Genomic DNA, 17,055 nt, shown 5'->3' on the forward strand with positions numbered 1-17,055 from the left:
CGGTCAGGGCAGGGTCCAGGACCCAAGAAGAGGCTGCCATTTCCAGTGCCCCCCTGCAGGGCTCAGGATTGAAGGGCGGAGCAAACGTGTTCTCAGTGGGAGGGGCGGGGAGATGGGGAACTCCCACAGGGCTGGACCTCTCCCACCCCCTGACTCCCCTTCCCCTGTCTTCCTCTTTTCCCCTTCCTTGGCCTTGACTTGCCGGAGCCTCCCTGCCCTGGCTACCAGTACCAGAAGACCCTTGCCAGCCACAGGCAGTTTGAATCTGGAAGCCTCAGCTGCTTCCACTTGGGAGCTAGTAGCAGAGTCTGTGTCGGGAGGGGCAGGGCGGGGTCTTTTCCCTGAACACATTCTCTTCCCATTTCTTCTTCCTGGAAAAAGAGGTTTGGCTCTGGACCCCTGAGAATCCAACAACACATATGTCCCAGGGTCTGCCAGGGGATCTCCCAGGCAGCTGATCTGGGGTACTGACCCCTCAGAGGGCCAGGGGCTGCTTTCCAGCCTGCTAGGAACCTCAGTGAAAGCAAGAGGAACTGGGCGAGTCAGGGAGGCGGTTTCTGAGTTTCCTGGTGCGAGCCTCTCCCGGAGGGTCTTGCAGGCTTTTTTCCCGGGGAGCCAAGCAGAGGGGAGACCCCGGAGGTCCTTTAGAGTTCCCAAAGTGCTAGATATCAGCGATCCCCCTGAAGTTTCACTGCCTCCGCCCGAGATGCAATGAGGCAGGGATGATCTCCCCATTTTACAGATGAGGGCGCTGAGGCCCAGAGAGGCTCAGGGACAGGGCCTGGGGAGGGGTAGAGGCTGGACTAGGTGTGGGTCTCTTGATTCCCAGCCCTGTGTTCCTTCCCCCAGTCCGTGCTGCCTCTCAAAGGAGGATCTGATCTGGGGAAGGGTCCAGCCTTTCCGCCCTCCCCGCCCGATCAGATCCCCAGTGAAGTCACAGCAGTCTTTCAGTTGTAGAGCCAAGCCGGCTTTGGCCTAAGCTCGTGTCGTCTTTACACCTCCGGAAAACATTCTTAATTGGGGGCCGGTATCTAGCCACAAAGCCCCGTCGTTCACACCGACCGCTCCAGCCCTGATGGGCCAAAGGACCGCAGTCACCATAAGATCCTGGACAACCTAAGAAGCGGCGAGGCCTAGTGGATAGATCACGGGCCTGGGAGTCAGGAGGGCCTGGGTTCTAATCCCCGTTCTGCCACTTGTCTGCTGTGTGACCTTGGGCAAGTAACTTCACTTCTCTGGGTCTCTGTAAAATGGGGATTAAGACTGTGAGACTCATATGGGACAGGAACTGCGTCCAACCCGATTATCTTATTCATTCATTCGATCATATTTATTGAGCGCTTACTGTGTGCAGAGCACTCTTACTCCAGCACTTAGTAAAGTGCCTGGCACATAGTAAGCTCTTAACAAATACCAGAATTATTATTATTATCTCCTCTCCTCTGGTGCGTAGAAGCCGCCCCCAGACGTGAGCTCTCTACGTCAGTCACAGACTGTGTCGTCCCCGACCTGAGACTGATCCCGGCCGTGGAGTTTAGGGCCATATTGCCCTGGGCAGGGATGAGGAGGGAGGGAGGGTCCGTGTTCCCCCTGATTATCGCCGGTATCTACACACTGAGTGCCAAATAGGGACCGTTATTATAAGTCCCTCTCCTGGCCTGTCCAGGCCCGGAGCCTCATTTTCCAGGGAGCCAGCCCTCCATGCTCAGGAGGGAACCTGGGCCTTTGGCTACAGCTGTACAAAGAGAGACCCAGTGATAGGGGTGAAATGGGGCAGGGGAGCTGGGGGGTTGTTTCAGGGGGGCTGCTTGCCGGGGCAACATAGCAGGCAGCTGTGGGGTCCGAGAGGAAGGGTAAAAGGCAGCAGTGTGGCCTAGTGGAAAGAGCACAGGCCCGGATGTCAGGAGAGCTGAGTTTTAATCCCTCTCCGCCACTTGTCGGCTCTGTGACCTCGGTCGAGTCACTAAACTTCTCAGGGCCTTCGTTTCTTCTTCTGTAAAGTGGGAAACTTGAGTTTGTAAAGAGGGCTCCCACTTAGAATGTGAGCCCCTTATGGCACAGGGACTGTATCTGTTCTGATGACCTTGTATCTACCCCAGAACTTAATACGGTGCTTGGCACATGGAGGCACCCAAAGAATACCACAGTTGTTAATTATTTTGCCAATGGCTCTCAAGTCCACTGGACATCACTTTGCTGACTACCGCCCTTCCCCGTTACAGGCCAGGGGCCAGACCGACTGGATGGACGGCCAACCTGGTCAGAGGTGAGAGATTTTGGCTTCCACTCTGCAACTCTTCCCTCCGGTCTAAAAGGGAGGCCAGGGGAGAGGCGCCTTCAGCCCAGGGCCTGGCACCCACTCCAAGACCCCGCCCTCCCCCACCCCAACGCCCTTCCAGCTGTCGACGGAGTGGTCCGGGGGTCTCACTCGGTTCCGCTCGGACGGCCGGACCGAGGGATAGCCCCTCATTTTCCCATCCGGGCCCAAAAGCCGTGTAGCCCGGCGGAGGAGTGGGGCGGGACAGTCCGGGAAAAAGGCAGACCGTCCGAACGCCAGGCCTGGGTCCTGCTGAGATGATTGCTGAATTGCGTGAGGGTGCGTGTGTGTGGTCAGAGCCGCAGCCGCGCCCTAGACGTGTCTAAGCCAAAATGGCCTGCTCTCCCTGGAGCCTCCGCTCCTCCCCCCCGCCCCCTGTGGCTCTGGAGCCCGGAGTCCATCTGAGAGCAATATTGCCTGCGTCCACGTATTTCCTTGGCAGCTCCTGCTTTCCAACTGAGCAGGGGAATGAAGAGCTGGGAGAAGGGAGGGAATCCCGCCGGCTCCCATGCCAGCGAACGAGCGAACGCAGCCGGCCCAAACAGCTGCACCCCACCGAGGCACCTCCGGGGAGCCCCAGCCATGTAGCGGGTGCTCGGAAGAAGAAGGAGAAAAATAAGTCATGCTACGACTAGTCAGGCAAAAAAAAAATAATATTGCTTTATTGAGTCTACTTTCTAACTACAAAGGGAGCTGACACAACGATCCAACTCTTTGTTTTATATGGCAGTCTATACGAAATGTTCCATGCAGCTTCTAGGAAGCTAAATACAGGGTAGATAAGGGGTTAAACGGAGGGGGAGGGAAAGGAAGCAGCCAGCTATCAGAGCCTGTAACAGCATCTTTCATACATACAGCCATATTTTCACCCTCTGCCCTTCACAGTAATGTGCAAATGTTACAAATATGGCTTACTGAGTTTTTTTTTTCCTGTTTCTATATATTTTTTTTCTTTTAAAAAAAAGGAAGGAGAAAGTAAGACATCGTACAGGATGCTTTTGGGAAAGTCTTGTCTTCCGGAGGGCAAGTTCTGTCGTTTTTCTGACGTTGGTTGGGAGAGATTTCTTGGAGGTTTCCAGTGGAAGCGCGCTGGAAGGAAATGTCCGGTAGGGGGCGTAAGGCACAACATTAAGATTAAACATTGCTTAATTGAACCATGCTTTTTTGGTTATATGAAATACTAGGTCACCGCTAGTGATAAGGAGTAATAAGCTGTTAATTGTACAAAAATGCAATATTAAGGGCTACGTTTAATTTAGTGGGTACCCCGTCTCTACGAACTAATCCCCCCAACATACTATACAGTACAGCGCTGCGTATGAAAACCTTCTCTCTTTGGTAGTATTTCCTTACCCAAAGCAGAGAGTTTATAAGGCTTCGGCGGAATAATAATCTTATAGTGGAAGAAATATTTTACACTCTTTGAAATGGCTATTTACAGTCGTCGAATCTTTGGCCGTTTGGTCCAGAACGGCTTTGGTTCGCATGCGTCTTTCTGGGCTCTCTAAAGTGCTCTGCTCCGCCGCGGCAGACGAGAAAGCACGCACGCCCGTCGGAGGGCCGTGCGCCCTCGACCATATTGGCTGAAAATGCGGGCTGGGGTCTGAGATGCAGTTTCCCCTCCACGGGCCCGGGCTACCGCCGACCGGGAGGTCCCATTTCGGTGGGGGGTGGTAGGCCGAGGGGCCTCACCTCGCCCCGGTCCACCGCGGCCTAACATTTGCCCCCGTGGGCGTCCACGGGCAAGCGCTTCCGGAGATCGCATTCTCTGTCCGTCCACTTGACCGGTTTGTGCTATTTGACTTGCGTCTGCGTTGGGTCCGAAGGCAGATTAAGAGCCGGGCTGGACACGGCCCCCGTGGTGTGCCGGCGTGGATGGGGAGGAGGAGGAGGAGGAGGAGGAGGAGGTCGAGGGTGGGAAAGCAGATGAGCGGGCCCGAGTGGGAGGTTCGGAAATGCGTGGCATAAGGCAGCGGGCTGCCCTCGATGGCTGAGGAAGTGGAGGAGGAGGAGGAACCCCCGAGTCTCTTTCTCACGGGCTCCCCGCTCCCCTCCCGAGAATTCAGGATCGGGGAAACCCCGGAGGAACCGCGTTCTTCTCGGCTCCCGTAAGTGCCCTCGGTGCCGTCGGGAAGAATAAGGCACTTCCGGTAGCAAGGTCCAGTCGTCCAAAGGATGAGTCCAGGGAGAGGGTCTACCTCTCCCCGACCCACCCCCGCCACCATCTGCCAGTCTTGCCACCGCCTCAGTCCCGCGTGTCTGCTTGAGATGACTTGGCGTCGCGGACGCCGGAGAGTTGCTCTTGAAACCAAGAGGAGAGTCTCGGCCGTCGCTCTGAGCCCCGTGGGAGAGCGGAGCGGGGCCAGGAACGTCCAGCGTTTATTCAGTCCGAGATCCCTCCGGCCCCGGGGGAAGCTGGGCCGGGGAGTACCCCGATGCCCCCCGCTAGGAGTGGACGCCGGTGCTGGAGAGGTCGTTCCTGATGATCTCGTTTACTGTAAGAAAGCACAGGGAGAAGAGAACGAGGCAGTGTTATTAGACGTGACGGGACTTCACCGCCCATCTACACGGCACTCGCTCTCAATGCCTGGCGGGCCCAGCTTCGGAATCAGTTCCGAAGGCTCTCGTTCATTCATTTATTCATTCGATCGTATTTATTGAGCGCTCACTGGGTGCAGAACACTGGACTGAGCATTTGGGAGAGGACAGTACAGCAGTAAACAGATATATTCCCCGTCCACAACCACCAGGCCCTTTGCCACCGTGGGCTCCGCTGACGGGCACCTCTTTGGGTTCGTCCACAACGCCCTGCCCTGAAGACTTTCGCACAAGGCCCACAACCCAACAATCAATTGTATTTATCGAGCGCTTATTGTGTGCAGAGCACTGTACTAAGCAGTGGGTAGAGTACACTATAACAGAGTTGGTTGACATGTTCCCGTCCCACAACTAGCTTACAGTCTAGGAGAGACGCTGCCCTGTGATCTCTCCCACCGGGCCCTGTGTTGGGGCCTCTCCCATCGAACTCCCGGGAGCCGTAACTGTTTCCTCTGGGAAGAGGCCACCAGCAACACACCTGACAGATTTCGCTCAGAACAGGTCCCCCACCCAGCCCCCCTGAGCCCAGCGGCCAGAGACGGGGAGCCGAGCTCGGGTTGTCGGGAGAGCTGAGCACAGCTCTCCCGACAAACTCCAAACCACCACCCCTGGCCCAGGCTCTCTGCGGGGCTACATATCAGTTGCTCTGACACCCAGCTGGGAGCTGCAGGGCTGCTTCTGTGGAGCAGGAATTCCACTCTGTAATACTGGGGTTTCACAAGATTTTTTAAAGGAGGAGGAGAGAGAAGAGGAGGAGGAAGAAAGGACCTTCAGGTGTGCCGGGTTGTCCACGAACCATATTGTTCAAACCAGCGGGTGCCACAGGCAGGAGCCCGACAGTAATGACAAAACTAAAAGTGGCATTCGCTAAGCTCTTGCTCTGAGCCAAGCACCGCGTTGAGCACTGGAGTCGAGACAGGGTGATCCGATCGGCACAGGACTCACAGTGGAAGAGGGAGCAGGGGTCGAATCTCCCTGGAACATCCTCCCTCTTCGTAGCCGACGGTTACCCTCCCCGCCCTCTAAGCCTTATTGAAGGTAAATCTCCTCCTTCCCTGACTAAACCCTCTTTACCTTTTCTTCAACTCCCCTCTGCTTCGCCCTGACTTGCTCCCTTTATTCGTCCCCCCGTCCCGGGGCCACAGCACTTATGAAACAATCTATAATTTATTTATTTATATTAATGTCCGTCTCCGACTCTGGACTGTAACTTCACTGTGGGCCGGGAATGTGCCCGTTGATTGTTACATTTTACCCTCCCAAGCGCTCAGCACAGTACTCGGCTACACGGTAAGCACTCAATAAACACTATCGAGCTATTGACACCGAGGCCCGAGGAGGGGAGATGGCTTGCCTCCGGCCTCGGACCCACCGGGCCAGGCCGCTCGAGTGACTAGCGTGGCCGGAGGTGGAGGTTGCCGATAATTTGGCCGAAAGTCAAAGAGACGAGGGGGAAAGGGGCGGCCGGGCCCCGGCGGAGTCAGCGTCGGCTCTGACGCGCCTCTGTTGTCCGCTCCTCCCGCGGGCCTTCGGTCATCCTTCCGTTTCCCTGGAGATGGTCAGCTGGAGCCGTTTCCCACACTCCAGCGCTGTCCACTTATCAGCTTGTGATTTTTGGCAGACGGGCAGGAAGTGAGGGAGGCTGGCAGGGGCTGCCGGTGCGATGGGCCCGGCACCCCTCTCTTTCCATCGCACCTCCCGGCATCCCCCGCGGCCCCCGATCCGCCCCAGATAGGGAAAATGTCAGCGGCGGGGCTGGCCTGCCTTCCGGCCTCCCTGCCCTTTACGGGGGGGCGTGGAGGGCAGGGGGGCCACTGCCCACGTCATGGACTGCCCGCGGCTGGGGGCCCGCCATCCAGATAAAGGCCCCAGGCCGGCTAACGTCAACTTCCTGGAGCAATTACTTTGTCTAACACTCCCTCTGGCCTCTCCTCTCTCCCGCTCCCCCGACTGAGGGCCACCCTCTGCTCATTAACCAGCGATTAACCGGGAAGCAGGATGGCCCAGTGGATAGCGTGCGGGCCGGGAGTCAGAAGGCCCTGGGTTCTAATCCCGGCTCCTCCACTTGTCTGCTGTGTGACCTCGGGCAAGCCACTTCGCTTCTCCCTGCTTCAGTAAACCTCATCTGTAAAATAGAGACAAAGGCTGTGAGTCCAATATGGGACAGGGACCGTGTCCGACCCGATTAACTTGTATCAACCCCAGCGCTTAGTACGATGCCTGGAACATAGTATGCGCTTAAATCCCCCCCTCCTCCCCCCAATTCCTATGCTCCAGTGTGACCGAATGGGAAGACCATGGGTTGGGAATCAGGAGACCCAGGCTTTACGCCCGGCCTTGCCAGTGGCCCGCTGGGTAACCATGGGCAAGTCACTTCTCCTCTCTGGGTCTTAGTTCCCTCATCCGGAAAATGGGCATAAGATCCCTGCCATCCCTTCCTCTTCTCCCGGGAGCCTCTTGCGGGAAGGGGACCGCGTGGATCTGATTCCCACCCCAAAGCAGAGGGCCCCATGGTGGTGACCCCCATGACGGAGGACTCCACAGAGGTGGACCTCCCGGGGCAAGCGGAACCTCTGGCTCCCAGTTCGCGGCCGAGCGCCCGGGGCCATGCCGGACTCTGCCGTGTTGGCACAGAGTACTAACTGCAGGTGGGCGTGCTCGAGGGAGCCGAATCAAGCCTCCATCGCCCGAAGGGCAACCCCTACCAGGTTGAGGGCCGGACCGGGGAGACTTGGCTTCCCTGACCAGTGGGGTGGATTGAGGCTTTGAGTAGTGCTGGTCTTGCATGCTTAGGAGCTCACTTTACCCTGGTGCGTGACAGATGGAGGCAGGGGCGGGGCCCGCAGAGGCCCATCAAAAGATGTCCTCTCTAGCTCATTATGGGCAGGGAACGTATCTGCTGATTCTGTTGCACTGTACTCTCCCAAGTGCTTAGTACGGTGCTCTGCAAATAGTAAGCGCTCAAATAGAGAAGCAGCCTGACTTAGTGGCAAGAGCACAGGCTTGGGAGCCTAATGGGATCTAATCCCAGCTCCGCCACTTTTCAGTTGTGTGACTTTGGGCAAGTCACTTCACAGCGTGGCTCAGTGGAAAGAGCGCGGGCTTTGGAGTCAGGGTTCATGAGTTCGAATCCCAGCTCTGCCACTTGTCAGCTGTGTGACTGTGGGCAAGTCACTTAACTTCTCTGTGCCTCAGTTCCCTCATCTGTAAAATGGGGATTAAGACTGTGAGCCCCACGTGGGACAACCTGATTCCCCTATGTCTACCCCAGCGCTTAGAACAGTGCTCGGCACATAGTAAGCGCTTAACAAATACCAACATTATTATTATTATTACTTCTCTGTGCCTCAGTTACCTCATCTGTCAAATGGGGATTAAGACCGTGAGCCCCATATGGGACAACCTGATTACCTTGTATCTATCCCAGTGCTTAGAACAGTGCTCGGCGCAGAGTAAGCGCTTAACGAATACCATCACTAACTTACTCAATGAATAGGATCGATTGATTGAAAGAGGACCATGAATCACATGGTGGTTTTATCCCTCCAAGTTGGTGGGGAAAATCTCTCTCTGAAACCTCTCCTTGAGGGAGTTGCTGGGTTTTCAAAAGTGAAAGAGGAGAAACATCTTTCCTTAGCATTGGCTAATTATTTGGAGCCTAGGCAACTATGCAGCAGGGAAAACCAACAGGGTCCAGACGAGTTTGGGCAGATCAATGGATGAATGTGTATCCTGGGACACTCGAGGGAGGGTCAGGGATGGAGAGGGGAGAGGCGGGGGTGTTGGATGGTCCGTGCTGGGTCACTGAGGGAAGTAAGGGATGGAGAGGGGAGAGGTAAGGGTGTTGGATGGTCCATCCTAATTGTGAAGTTGGGTGTCCAGGAGGGCAACCAACATCCGGTTCCTCCAAGTGCCCTCTTGTCCCTGTTGGAGACAGTCCCGAGTTGCGTAGGCCACGGGGCCGACCCTAAAAAAGCGATGTTAGTGTCTGACAGTCAAGATTCTAATCTTCCTGGGCTGACATGAGTGGAGCCCAGCCTGGAGGCAGGAGGACGGTCTACCTGACCTCTCTCTGTTTCCCTGTTCCCAGGATGCTAAGAGATTCCATGCCATCCCCATTCCCGTCCCCACTCTGGCATGTGTGGGGACAATCTGACCCCCCCCAACCTAGGTGGAGGAAGCCAGTGAGAGAGGCCAGCGTTTGGGCGTGGTGGGGGGGATGGGAATGGCGGGGGAGACCGAGGCAGGTGACTGGGGCGCAGGTGACACCGCTCAAGACCTGGAACCACCCTCTGGGCGCTGAGACCGCAAGAACAAAATCATCTGCTTGAAACGAGAAAAGGGGAAGCAAACGGCACCGTGGGCTTCCCCTCCCTGCCCACTGGTGCACCTGAACCTCCAAGGGGATGCCCTCCCGTGGGCGGGGGCGGGGGGAATCACTCAGCGCACGCCCTGCCGGTCCTGGGCGTCCCTGACCCGGGGGTGGAGAGCAGGGGAATGTGTGTGTGTGTGAGCGGGTGGGGGAGCCCATGGCCAGCCGCTGACCCAAGCTCTCATTCTGTCTCCCTCCCTCCGGCACCCGAATGTTTGAGGTCAATGGGTAACTAACGGCAATGCTGACTGATTGCCTCCTATGATGAGAGGACGGTAGTGGGTGCTTACTATGTTCAGAGAACTGGACTGGGTGCCTAGAGAGAACTGCAAATACTAGGCACGTCCTCTAGACCTTGTGGGCAGGGACCGTAGACACTCAGTACAGCGCTCTGCACAGGGTAAACGCTCAATAAATATGACTGATTGAGTGGGTACCTACTGTGCGCAGAGTACCAAGCTGGGTAGACAAGTGTCTGAAGAACTTCTGTGAACAGAGCACCGTCCTGTGCAGTTAGGGGACAGAATGTAAAAGTGAAAGAGAAGCAGCGAGACTTAGTGGATAGAGGATGGGGCTGAGAGTCAGAAGGACCTGGGTTCTGATCCCAGCTCTGTCACATGTCTTCTGTGTGACCTCGGGCAAGTCACTTGACTTCTCTGACCCTCAGGTACCTGTAAAATGGGGATTAAAGTGTGAGTCCGATGTGGGACATGGACTGTGTCCAACCTGATTAATCTGTATCTACCCCAGTGCTTAGAACAGTGCTCGGCACATAGTAAACGCTTAACAGGGACCATAATTATTATCATTATCAGATGTGACCCCCTGCCCTCAAGGAGCTTATATTCTAAGAGAGGAGGGGTGACTGGAGGCACGGTAGAGATTCGCACTGTTGACTCTGCAGGGACAAAAGTGAAAGAATAGATAAAAATTGGAGAGACAAGTGACTAAGTGAATCAATAAACCATCAACTGCTGCAGTAAGGGGGTTCGATCAGGGAAGCTCCCCTGGAGGAGGTGGCTTTTCAGAAGCTTTGAAGGGGACAGGGTTGTGGTTTGTGAGGGGAGGGTGGTGCTGAGACACCCTCGGAGGGGGAATTCCCACTGCGGCTCTGGGGGGGGAGGGGGTTGGAGGGGACCGGAGGGAGTCTTCCCCCCGGGTCTGTCTGGGGAACTTCAGGGGCTCAGGCTGGCCGGAGTCCCCCCCATCCTTCCCCCGCCGTGCCCGCCCAGGGAGTCCAGTTGAGGGGGATCACCATCCTCGACGTGGCCCCAACGGCCTGGTTAGGCCAGGCTTGTACCGGGGTCCGGCCGGGGCCTCTCTGTGGACCACAGATGACCCAACATCCCCCGCTCTGGCCAGCCCCGGGCCCTGTGCGTCCGCGGGTGACCGGAGGGACCGTCCCCACACCCCAGGACCTCCTGCTCCCGGCGGCGGTCCCGGGGCCAAACGGGGTAGAGCCAAAGCCCCGGAGGAGGGGTTTCCGACCTCCTGGCCTGCACCCTCTCCCTCCCTGTCCCCACTTTCACTCTCGCTGAACCCCGCCGGGCTGGCCGGCAGCAGCTCCTGACTGGGGGGGTGGGGGAGGTGGGGACGGGGAGGGGGCGGTTGTACTCTGGGTGTTTTTGGTGGTTTTCTCTCTTTCTGATACTGTTGCTTTTGTAGTTGACACCTACAGTTTCCCACAATGCCTGCTCTCTGCTGATACTTTCCATCTTCTTATTCAGCTTTTCCACTGACACCGAGTCAAAAATAAGAGCCCGCGAGGGCTGAGAATTGCAGGTAACATGTGACCGGCTGGACCTGTCAGCAGGCTGAAAGAGGAACCTTCCCTGTGCTCAGCTCGAGATGGCACCAGGGCAGGATGTGGTGAACTGCTTGGCCGCAATTGCATTTAATGAGGAGGGCCTTTTCTTCCCTTATATTTAACTTTTCTTTCAAACATTCTTGAGTGGAAACTTTTGTTTTTCTCAATTGCTCCAGTAGGTCTTCGGGGTTAGTGGGAGAGCCAGCATCCTCCCCCCTCTCCCCGCTCCACCAGACCCCCATGCTGGGAAAGCCGGCCCCCGGGATCTCTGGCCCCCGGGAATGCCAGCTGATTTCCCTCCGGGAAAGCTGATTAGGGTCCTGGAGCTGGCAGCCAGCCCCGGTTTGGGGGTCGACAGAAACCCCTTTTCCCTATCGGACAGTCTGTCGGTTGTGCCACGGTGGTCTGGGGCTTGATTTCAGCAGCAGGCTGGCTCCAAGAATGACTCTGATCTTCGGAGACAGATCCAGACTGTCCGTGTTCCTTCACACGTGGCCTCTGCTCTCCTCCATTCATCTATCCGGGGCTAGATAGATAGTTAGCCCTTCACCAGATTTTACCATTCATATCTACTCTCACACTCTATGGGATCTCTGCCAACCGAAGCCTAATACCTCCCCCACTGAGTTTTCTCTTTCGTCTGGGTTGTCTCTCCCAATCATTCAGTGGTATTTATTGAGCTCCTGCTGTGTGCAGAGCACTGTTCTAAGCTGTTGGGAGAGAACGATACACACGAGTGGGTAAACAAGACCCCTGCCTACAAGGAGCTCACGTCTAGGGGGGTATCAGATAGTGAAATAAATTAGAGATTGGGGAATTGGAAGATATGGACTTTGGTGGTGGGGGGTTGGGCTCAGCAGGAACAAACCCAAGGGCATGGACAACGCAGAAAGGAGAGGGAGTAGGGGAAATGAGGGTTTAGTCAGGGAGGACCTCTTGGAGGAGATGGGGTTTTAATAAGGCTTTGAAGGGAGGGAGTGGGGCGGTCCTATGAAGGGAGAGAGAGTTCCAGGCCAGAGGGAGGATGTGGGAGAGGGGTCGGTGGCAAGAGAGACAAAATCAAGGCCCCAGTATAGTGCTCCGCACCCAGGACAGTGCCCTGAACACAGAAGGTGCCCAGTATAACACTCAGCTCCCAGCAGGTCACAGGGAATGGAGGACGTAACTTCATCTCGATATTTACTTGGCCAAGTCATCCCGAGCGGTCTGCCCCGAGAGGGTCAGTCAGTCAGTCGATAGTAGGTATTAAATGCTTACTGGGTGCAGAGCACTGTACTGAGTGCTTGGGAGGACACAATTTAACATTATAACATATACATTCCCTGCCCATAACGAACTTATAGTCTAGAGGACGAGCTTACAGCCTAGAGTGTGTCCGGTCCCGCTGGATGCCCAGGCCCGGACTGACTCCGTTTGGCTAAAACACAATGGAGGGAACCGGGCCCCTTGCCCTCAGACTCTAGCGCTTGCGTACCCTGTGCCAAGCGCCGTGCTGGACCCTGGGGTGGGGACGGACGCACCGGATCATCAGGTGCTGCCTTCCGTGCCCGTGACAGTCTAAATGGGAGGAAAAGCAGATCTACTTTCACTTTACAGAGGAAACTGAGGCCCAGAGAAGGTCTCGCCCAAGGTCACAGAGCAGGTCAGGGACAGAGCTGGGACTAGAATCTGGGTCTCTTGATTCCAAACCCCAAGCTCTTTTCACTGCCCGCCGTTCACTCTGTTATTATCATTGCTATTATTATTACTCTTATTAGTGTATCCGTTAAGCACTCATCATGTGCCAAGCACTGTTTTAAACCCCGGAGCAGATACAAAGTTTATCGGGTTCCCCACAATCCCCGCCTCACAGGGGGCTCGCAGTCTAAGTAGGAGAGAGAACGGGTATCGAGCCACCATTTTACAGATGAGGAAACTGAAGCACAGAGAAGGGAGGACACTTGCCTAGGGTCACACAGCAAGCAACAGACAGACCTGAAATGAGAACTCAGGTCCTCTGACTCCCAGGCCCTGGCTCCTTGCAATAGGCCCCGCTGTTTCCATGATGCTCTCTCTAGCCCTCCTGGAAGCACTATGATGTACCTCTCTGAGAGCGAGGAGAGGCAAGGTGCCTTTGGTGGGAGAGGGAGGAGGCCGTGGGCCTCCTCCCTGGCCACCCCCTCACCTGCAGCACCCACCGCCACCACCAACAAACCAGAGAGTCTCCTCGTTCCGGGAAAGAAGCTAGCTTCCAGCACACCGCGGCCCCAGGCGGTGGAGAAAACAAGAAAAGAGAAAACCCTCCCGACGGAAGCACCGCGCTGTGACGCTGTTTTCCGTTTTCACCGTGAAAGAGTGGACAAGATGTGATCAGCATTTCCTCCGCCTCCAAACAGAGAAGAGTCCCCACCCCTGCTCTCCTTGCAGATGTCCTCAAGATAACGGCGCCGCAGCCTAACTGCTGACAGTGGACGGTCTCCCGCTTTCATCTCTCCCTGCCTCTCCGCCCCCAAACCGGGCATCCGCCCGGGGTACGGACCAAGACCCCGTGGGGAGACTGGGCCGGCCAGGGTGGGTGTCCAGGGGGCTGCGCTTGACTGCTGTGGTGGGCAGTTTGGCTGGGCATGTGGCGTTGGAGCTGGGTCTTCGGGACAGCGAGGGGTTGAGGCTCTCCTACTCATAATAATTGCCGTATTTGTTCTGCGCTTGAGAAGCCGTGTTGCCTAACGGACAGCGCATGGGTCTGGGAGTCAGGGGATCTGGGTTCTAATTTTAACTCTGCCACTTGTCTGCTGTGTGATCTTGGGCAAGTTTCAAGTTACTTCACTTCTCTGTGCCTCTCTGTTTCCTCATCCATAAAATGGGGATTGAATACCTTGTTCTCCCTCCCCTTTGGACTAGGAGCCCCCCAAGGGGCAGGGTCTGTGTCCAACCTGATTATCCTGATCTACCCCAGCGCTTAGTTCAGTATTTGGCACATAGAAGGTGTTTAACAGTGACTATGATTATTATGATTATTATTATTTAAGCTCCTGGTAGATAGGAACTGTGCCTACCAACTCCGAGAAGCAGCGGGGCTTAGTGGATATAGCACAGACCTGGGAGTCAGAAAGACCTGGGTTTTAGTTCCGGCTCTGCCAGACGTCTGCTGTGTGATTTTGGGCAAGAAACCTCACTTCTCTGGGTCTCAGTTACCTCATCTATAAAATGGGGATTAAGAGTGTGAGTCCAACAGGAGCAGGTTCAGTCCGCCTTCCGGTGATAGGGCCTAGAGCTCGCTGGGATCTGTAGTCCAGGCACGCCAGGGTCACTGGGGTGTCCTCACCCCTCCCTTCCTCTCCCTATCATACCCCGTGCTCGGGGCCACAGCCGGGGAAGGCGTGGGGAAGACGCGCAGACGCCTCTTGGCCCTTTCTCTGTTTTGGTCGAGAAGACGAAGGTTGTGTTGGTGGGTTTTACGAAGCGCTTTGCGGAAATTCAACCTTCTGAGGTGAGACATTTCCCTCTGGACGACCCCTTTAACTCGGCGTTGCTATGGGACGGCGTCACAGAAGATGCGGGGACCCGGAAAGTGGGCCTGGGATGTGGGGCCGGGGCTCTTGTGGAAGGGAGAGAGAGCAGGCCTGTTGAACATTGGTCAGTGCGGGACCGAACAGTCTGGGGAAGCAGCTGGCATCAGGTGAGGGGCGGGAATGGAACCAAATCAGAAAAGAAGAAAGATAAAATTGGCATGGCGGATTTGTGGGTGAGAATGGATTTGTGCTACGATGCAGACTATTGAGGCAAGAAGCAGTGTGGTTTAGTGGGTAGAGCATGGGCCGGGGCCTCAGAAGGACCTGGGTTCTAATCTGGCTCCGCCACTTGTCTGTTGTGTGACCTTGGGCGAGTCACTTAACTTCTCTATAAAATGGGGATTAAGAGTGTGAGCCTCATGTGGGACAGGGACTGTGTCCAACCTGCTTGCCTTCTATCTATCCCAGTGCTTAGAACGGTGCTTGGCACATAGGCAGGGCTTAACAAATAGGATGACGACGATGATGCTGATTAAATAGCCCTAAAGCTCAGTCTCCAGTCTCTCAGTCTGATTTCCTTCCAGAATCGACAACATAAACATCATCCCCCGTGGGATAGATTGGATCATCGCAGTATTTACGGCTTGCCTACTATGTGCCAAGCACCATACTGAGTATCAACCGTGTGCCGAGAACTGTACTAAGAGCTCCGGAGTACAACTGGGGCCAAACGCCGGACCCGTGCCCTTAAGGAGCTTCCAATGGAACTGTCCGGCTGAGACTCCACCTCCTTTAAATCCAAGTTTACGACCGACCGATCAGCTGTCTCTCTTCCCGGGCTAACTTCAGCATCATGCCCTGGCCCAGAAGAGTCCCAGCCAGGACAGATGCTACTTTCCGAGGGCGAGCTGGGTGAGGGAGAGGAGGAAGATAGGGAGGCAATGAGGGCGATGGCCATGTACCTCAAGACTCTCTCACCTCTGGGGCTCTGACAAAAATTGAGAGAGTCCAATCAGGGCTGGGAAGACCCGCGATGGCAGCTGTCTGACCTGTTGGTTCTCTGAAGCCCGCCCACTCCAAGTCTCCATCCCCCAACTCCAAATCCCTGTCCACTCCACATCCTCACAACCCACCCCAAATCTCTGCTCACTTTCCATCCTCACCCCCTGCCCCCAAATCTTTGCCCACTCCCAGCCCTCCCCCCACCTCCAAGTCCCGCTTCTCCCCATCCTGACACCACAGTGAAAAACCTCTGACCCAAGCTGTCACGCACACAAGCCCCCAGGAAAGTAGACACAGAAAACAACTTAGTGTCGGCCCAGAACAGGTCAGTGGCCTCACTTGGGACCACCCGCCACCGGAGCCAGGCATCTTGGGTCCTAGACCAACACGTGGGTACACACAAACATACATACACACACCACTCCAGGGGAGTGGTGGTGGGGAGGACTCGGGGGAGGTGGGGTTTGGGAAGAAGAAGTGGGGCAGGGCTTTTCTGGGTCTGGGGAGCAGTGGTGGGGAGGGATTTGGGGGTCTTTGTATCATCAGTGGGGAGCAGCAACTAGAGGCAGTCCAGATCACAAGCCTCTGGGCCACCTTGGAAGGCAGCGAGCGGCGGCCAGCCCGAACCGGGCTCAGACCGTGCGCCGGCCTGGGTGGATCCCCCGGGCACCCACTCGCAGGTGCCACCTGCAGACCCCACCCACCCACTCCACCCAGGCTGTGCCAGCCAGCGTCCCCAGGGCTTGCGGGTGGGTGCCAAAGTCTAAAGCGAGGGAGAAGGGCGGGCTGGGGGCGGGTACCCAGCACTGCCCACGTGGTGGACACGATGGTGCCAAGTCCCCTCTGGACGGCTGCTCTTTTAGCCCGCTAGCTCCCGGGGGCACTGGGACTGTTGCCAGACCCCTTTTACAGGTGGGAAACTGAGGCCCAGTGGTGAAGACAAGCAGTGGGAGTGGGAGGGGATGCTGGGGGATAAAGTGCATTCTCCAGTGGGGCGAGACTTCCGGGGCCCTGGTGATCATGTGGTTATGCCACTCCTCTCCCTGCCCCCTGCCCCCCGTACTGTGTCCTGCTGTTTGGGGGACAGGGGAACGTCATCACGGTCCATGCCCCCTTAAGGTAGGTGGGGGTGAGGGCGGCTCAGCCGGAGAACGGGGCCGGGACTGCAGGTGAGGAGAGCAAGCCCCCTGCGATCTCCCTTCCCCTCTTGACCATCCCCAGACCACCCCCGGGTTCATCAGAGACCAAAGACCCCCTGAAAGTGTTGGGGGAGCAGACTAAACAGGTTGAGGAAGGATTTGAGACCCATCAACGGCACACAATCAGCTCCTCAAGGCTGTCCGCCCCAGACTAAACAATGTTTTCTCTTTGGTACCCGGACTAGCAAACACCCAGGAGAACACTCTGCACACAGAAGGCTCCCGGTATAGAACTCTGTACCCACTGCAAACCCAATACAGTGCTCTGC

The 17,055-nt window shown here is 56.2% G+C and overlaps 1 protein-coding gene across 2 annotated transcripts in view; it reads right to left on the minus strand.

Annotated features, from left to right (window-relative positions):
• Window positions 1–2,952: 2,952 nt before the first annotated feature.
• Window positions 2,953–17,055, minus strand: part of NFATC1 (nuclear factor of activated T cells 1) — a 109,564-nt gene continuing 95,461 nt past the window's right edge. For both annotated transcript variants that reach the window (XM_039910483.1, XM_029052916.1), the window contains exon 10: window positions 2,953–4,812. In XM_039910483.1, the coding sequence (XP_039766417.1) occupies window positions 4,810–4,812 (3 nt within the window). In that variant the 3' untranslated portion in view covers window positions 2,953–4,809. The remainder of the gene's footprint in view (window positions 4,813–17,055) is intronic.

This window comes from Ornithorhynchus anatinus, chromosome X2 (assembly GCF_004115215.2).
Source record: "Ornithorhynchus anatinus isolate Pmale09 chromosome X2, mOrnAna1.pri.v4, whole genome shotgun sequence".
In the NCBI taxonomy this organism is placed as follows: domain Eukaryota; kingdom Metazoa; phylum Chordata; class Mammalia; order Monotremata; family Ornithorhynchidae; genus Ornithorhynchus; species Ornithorhynchus anatinus.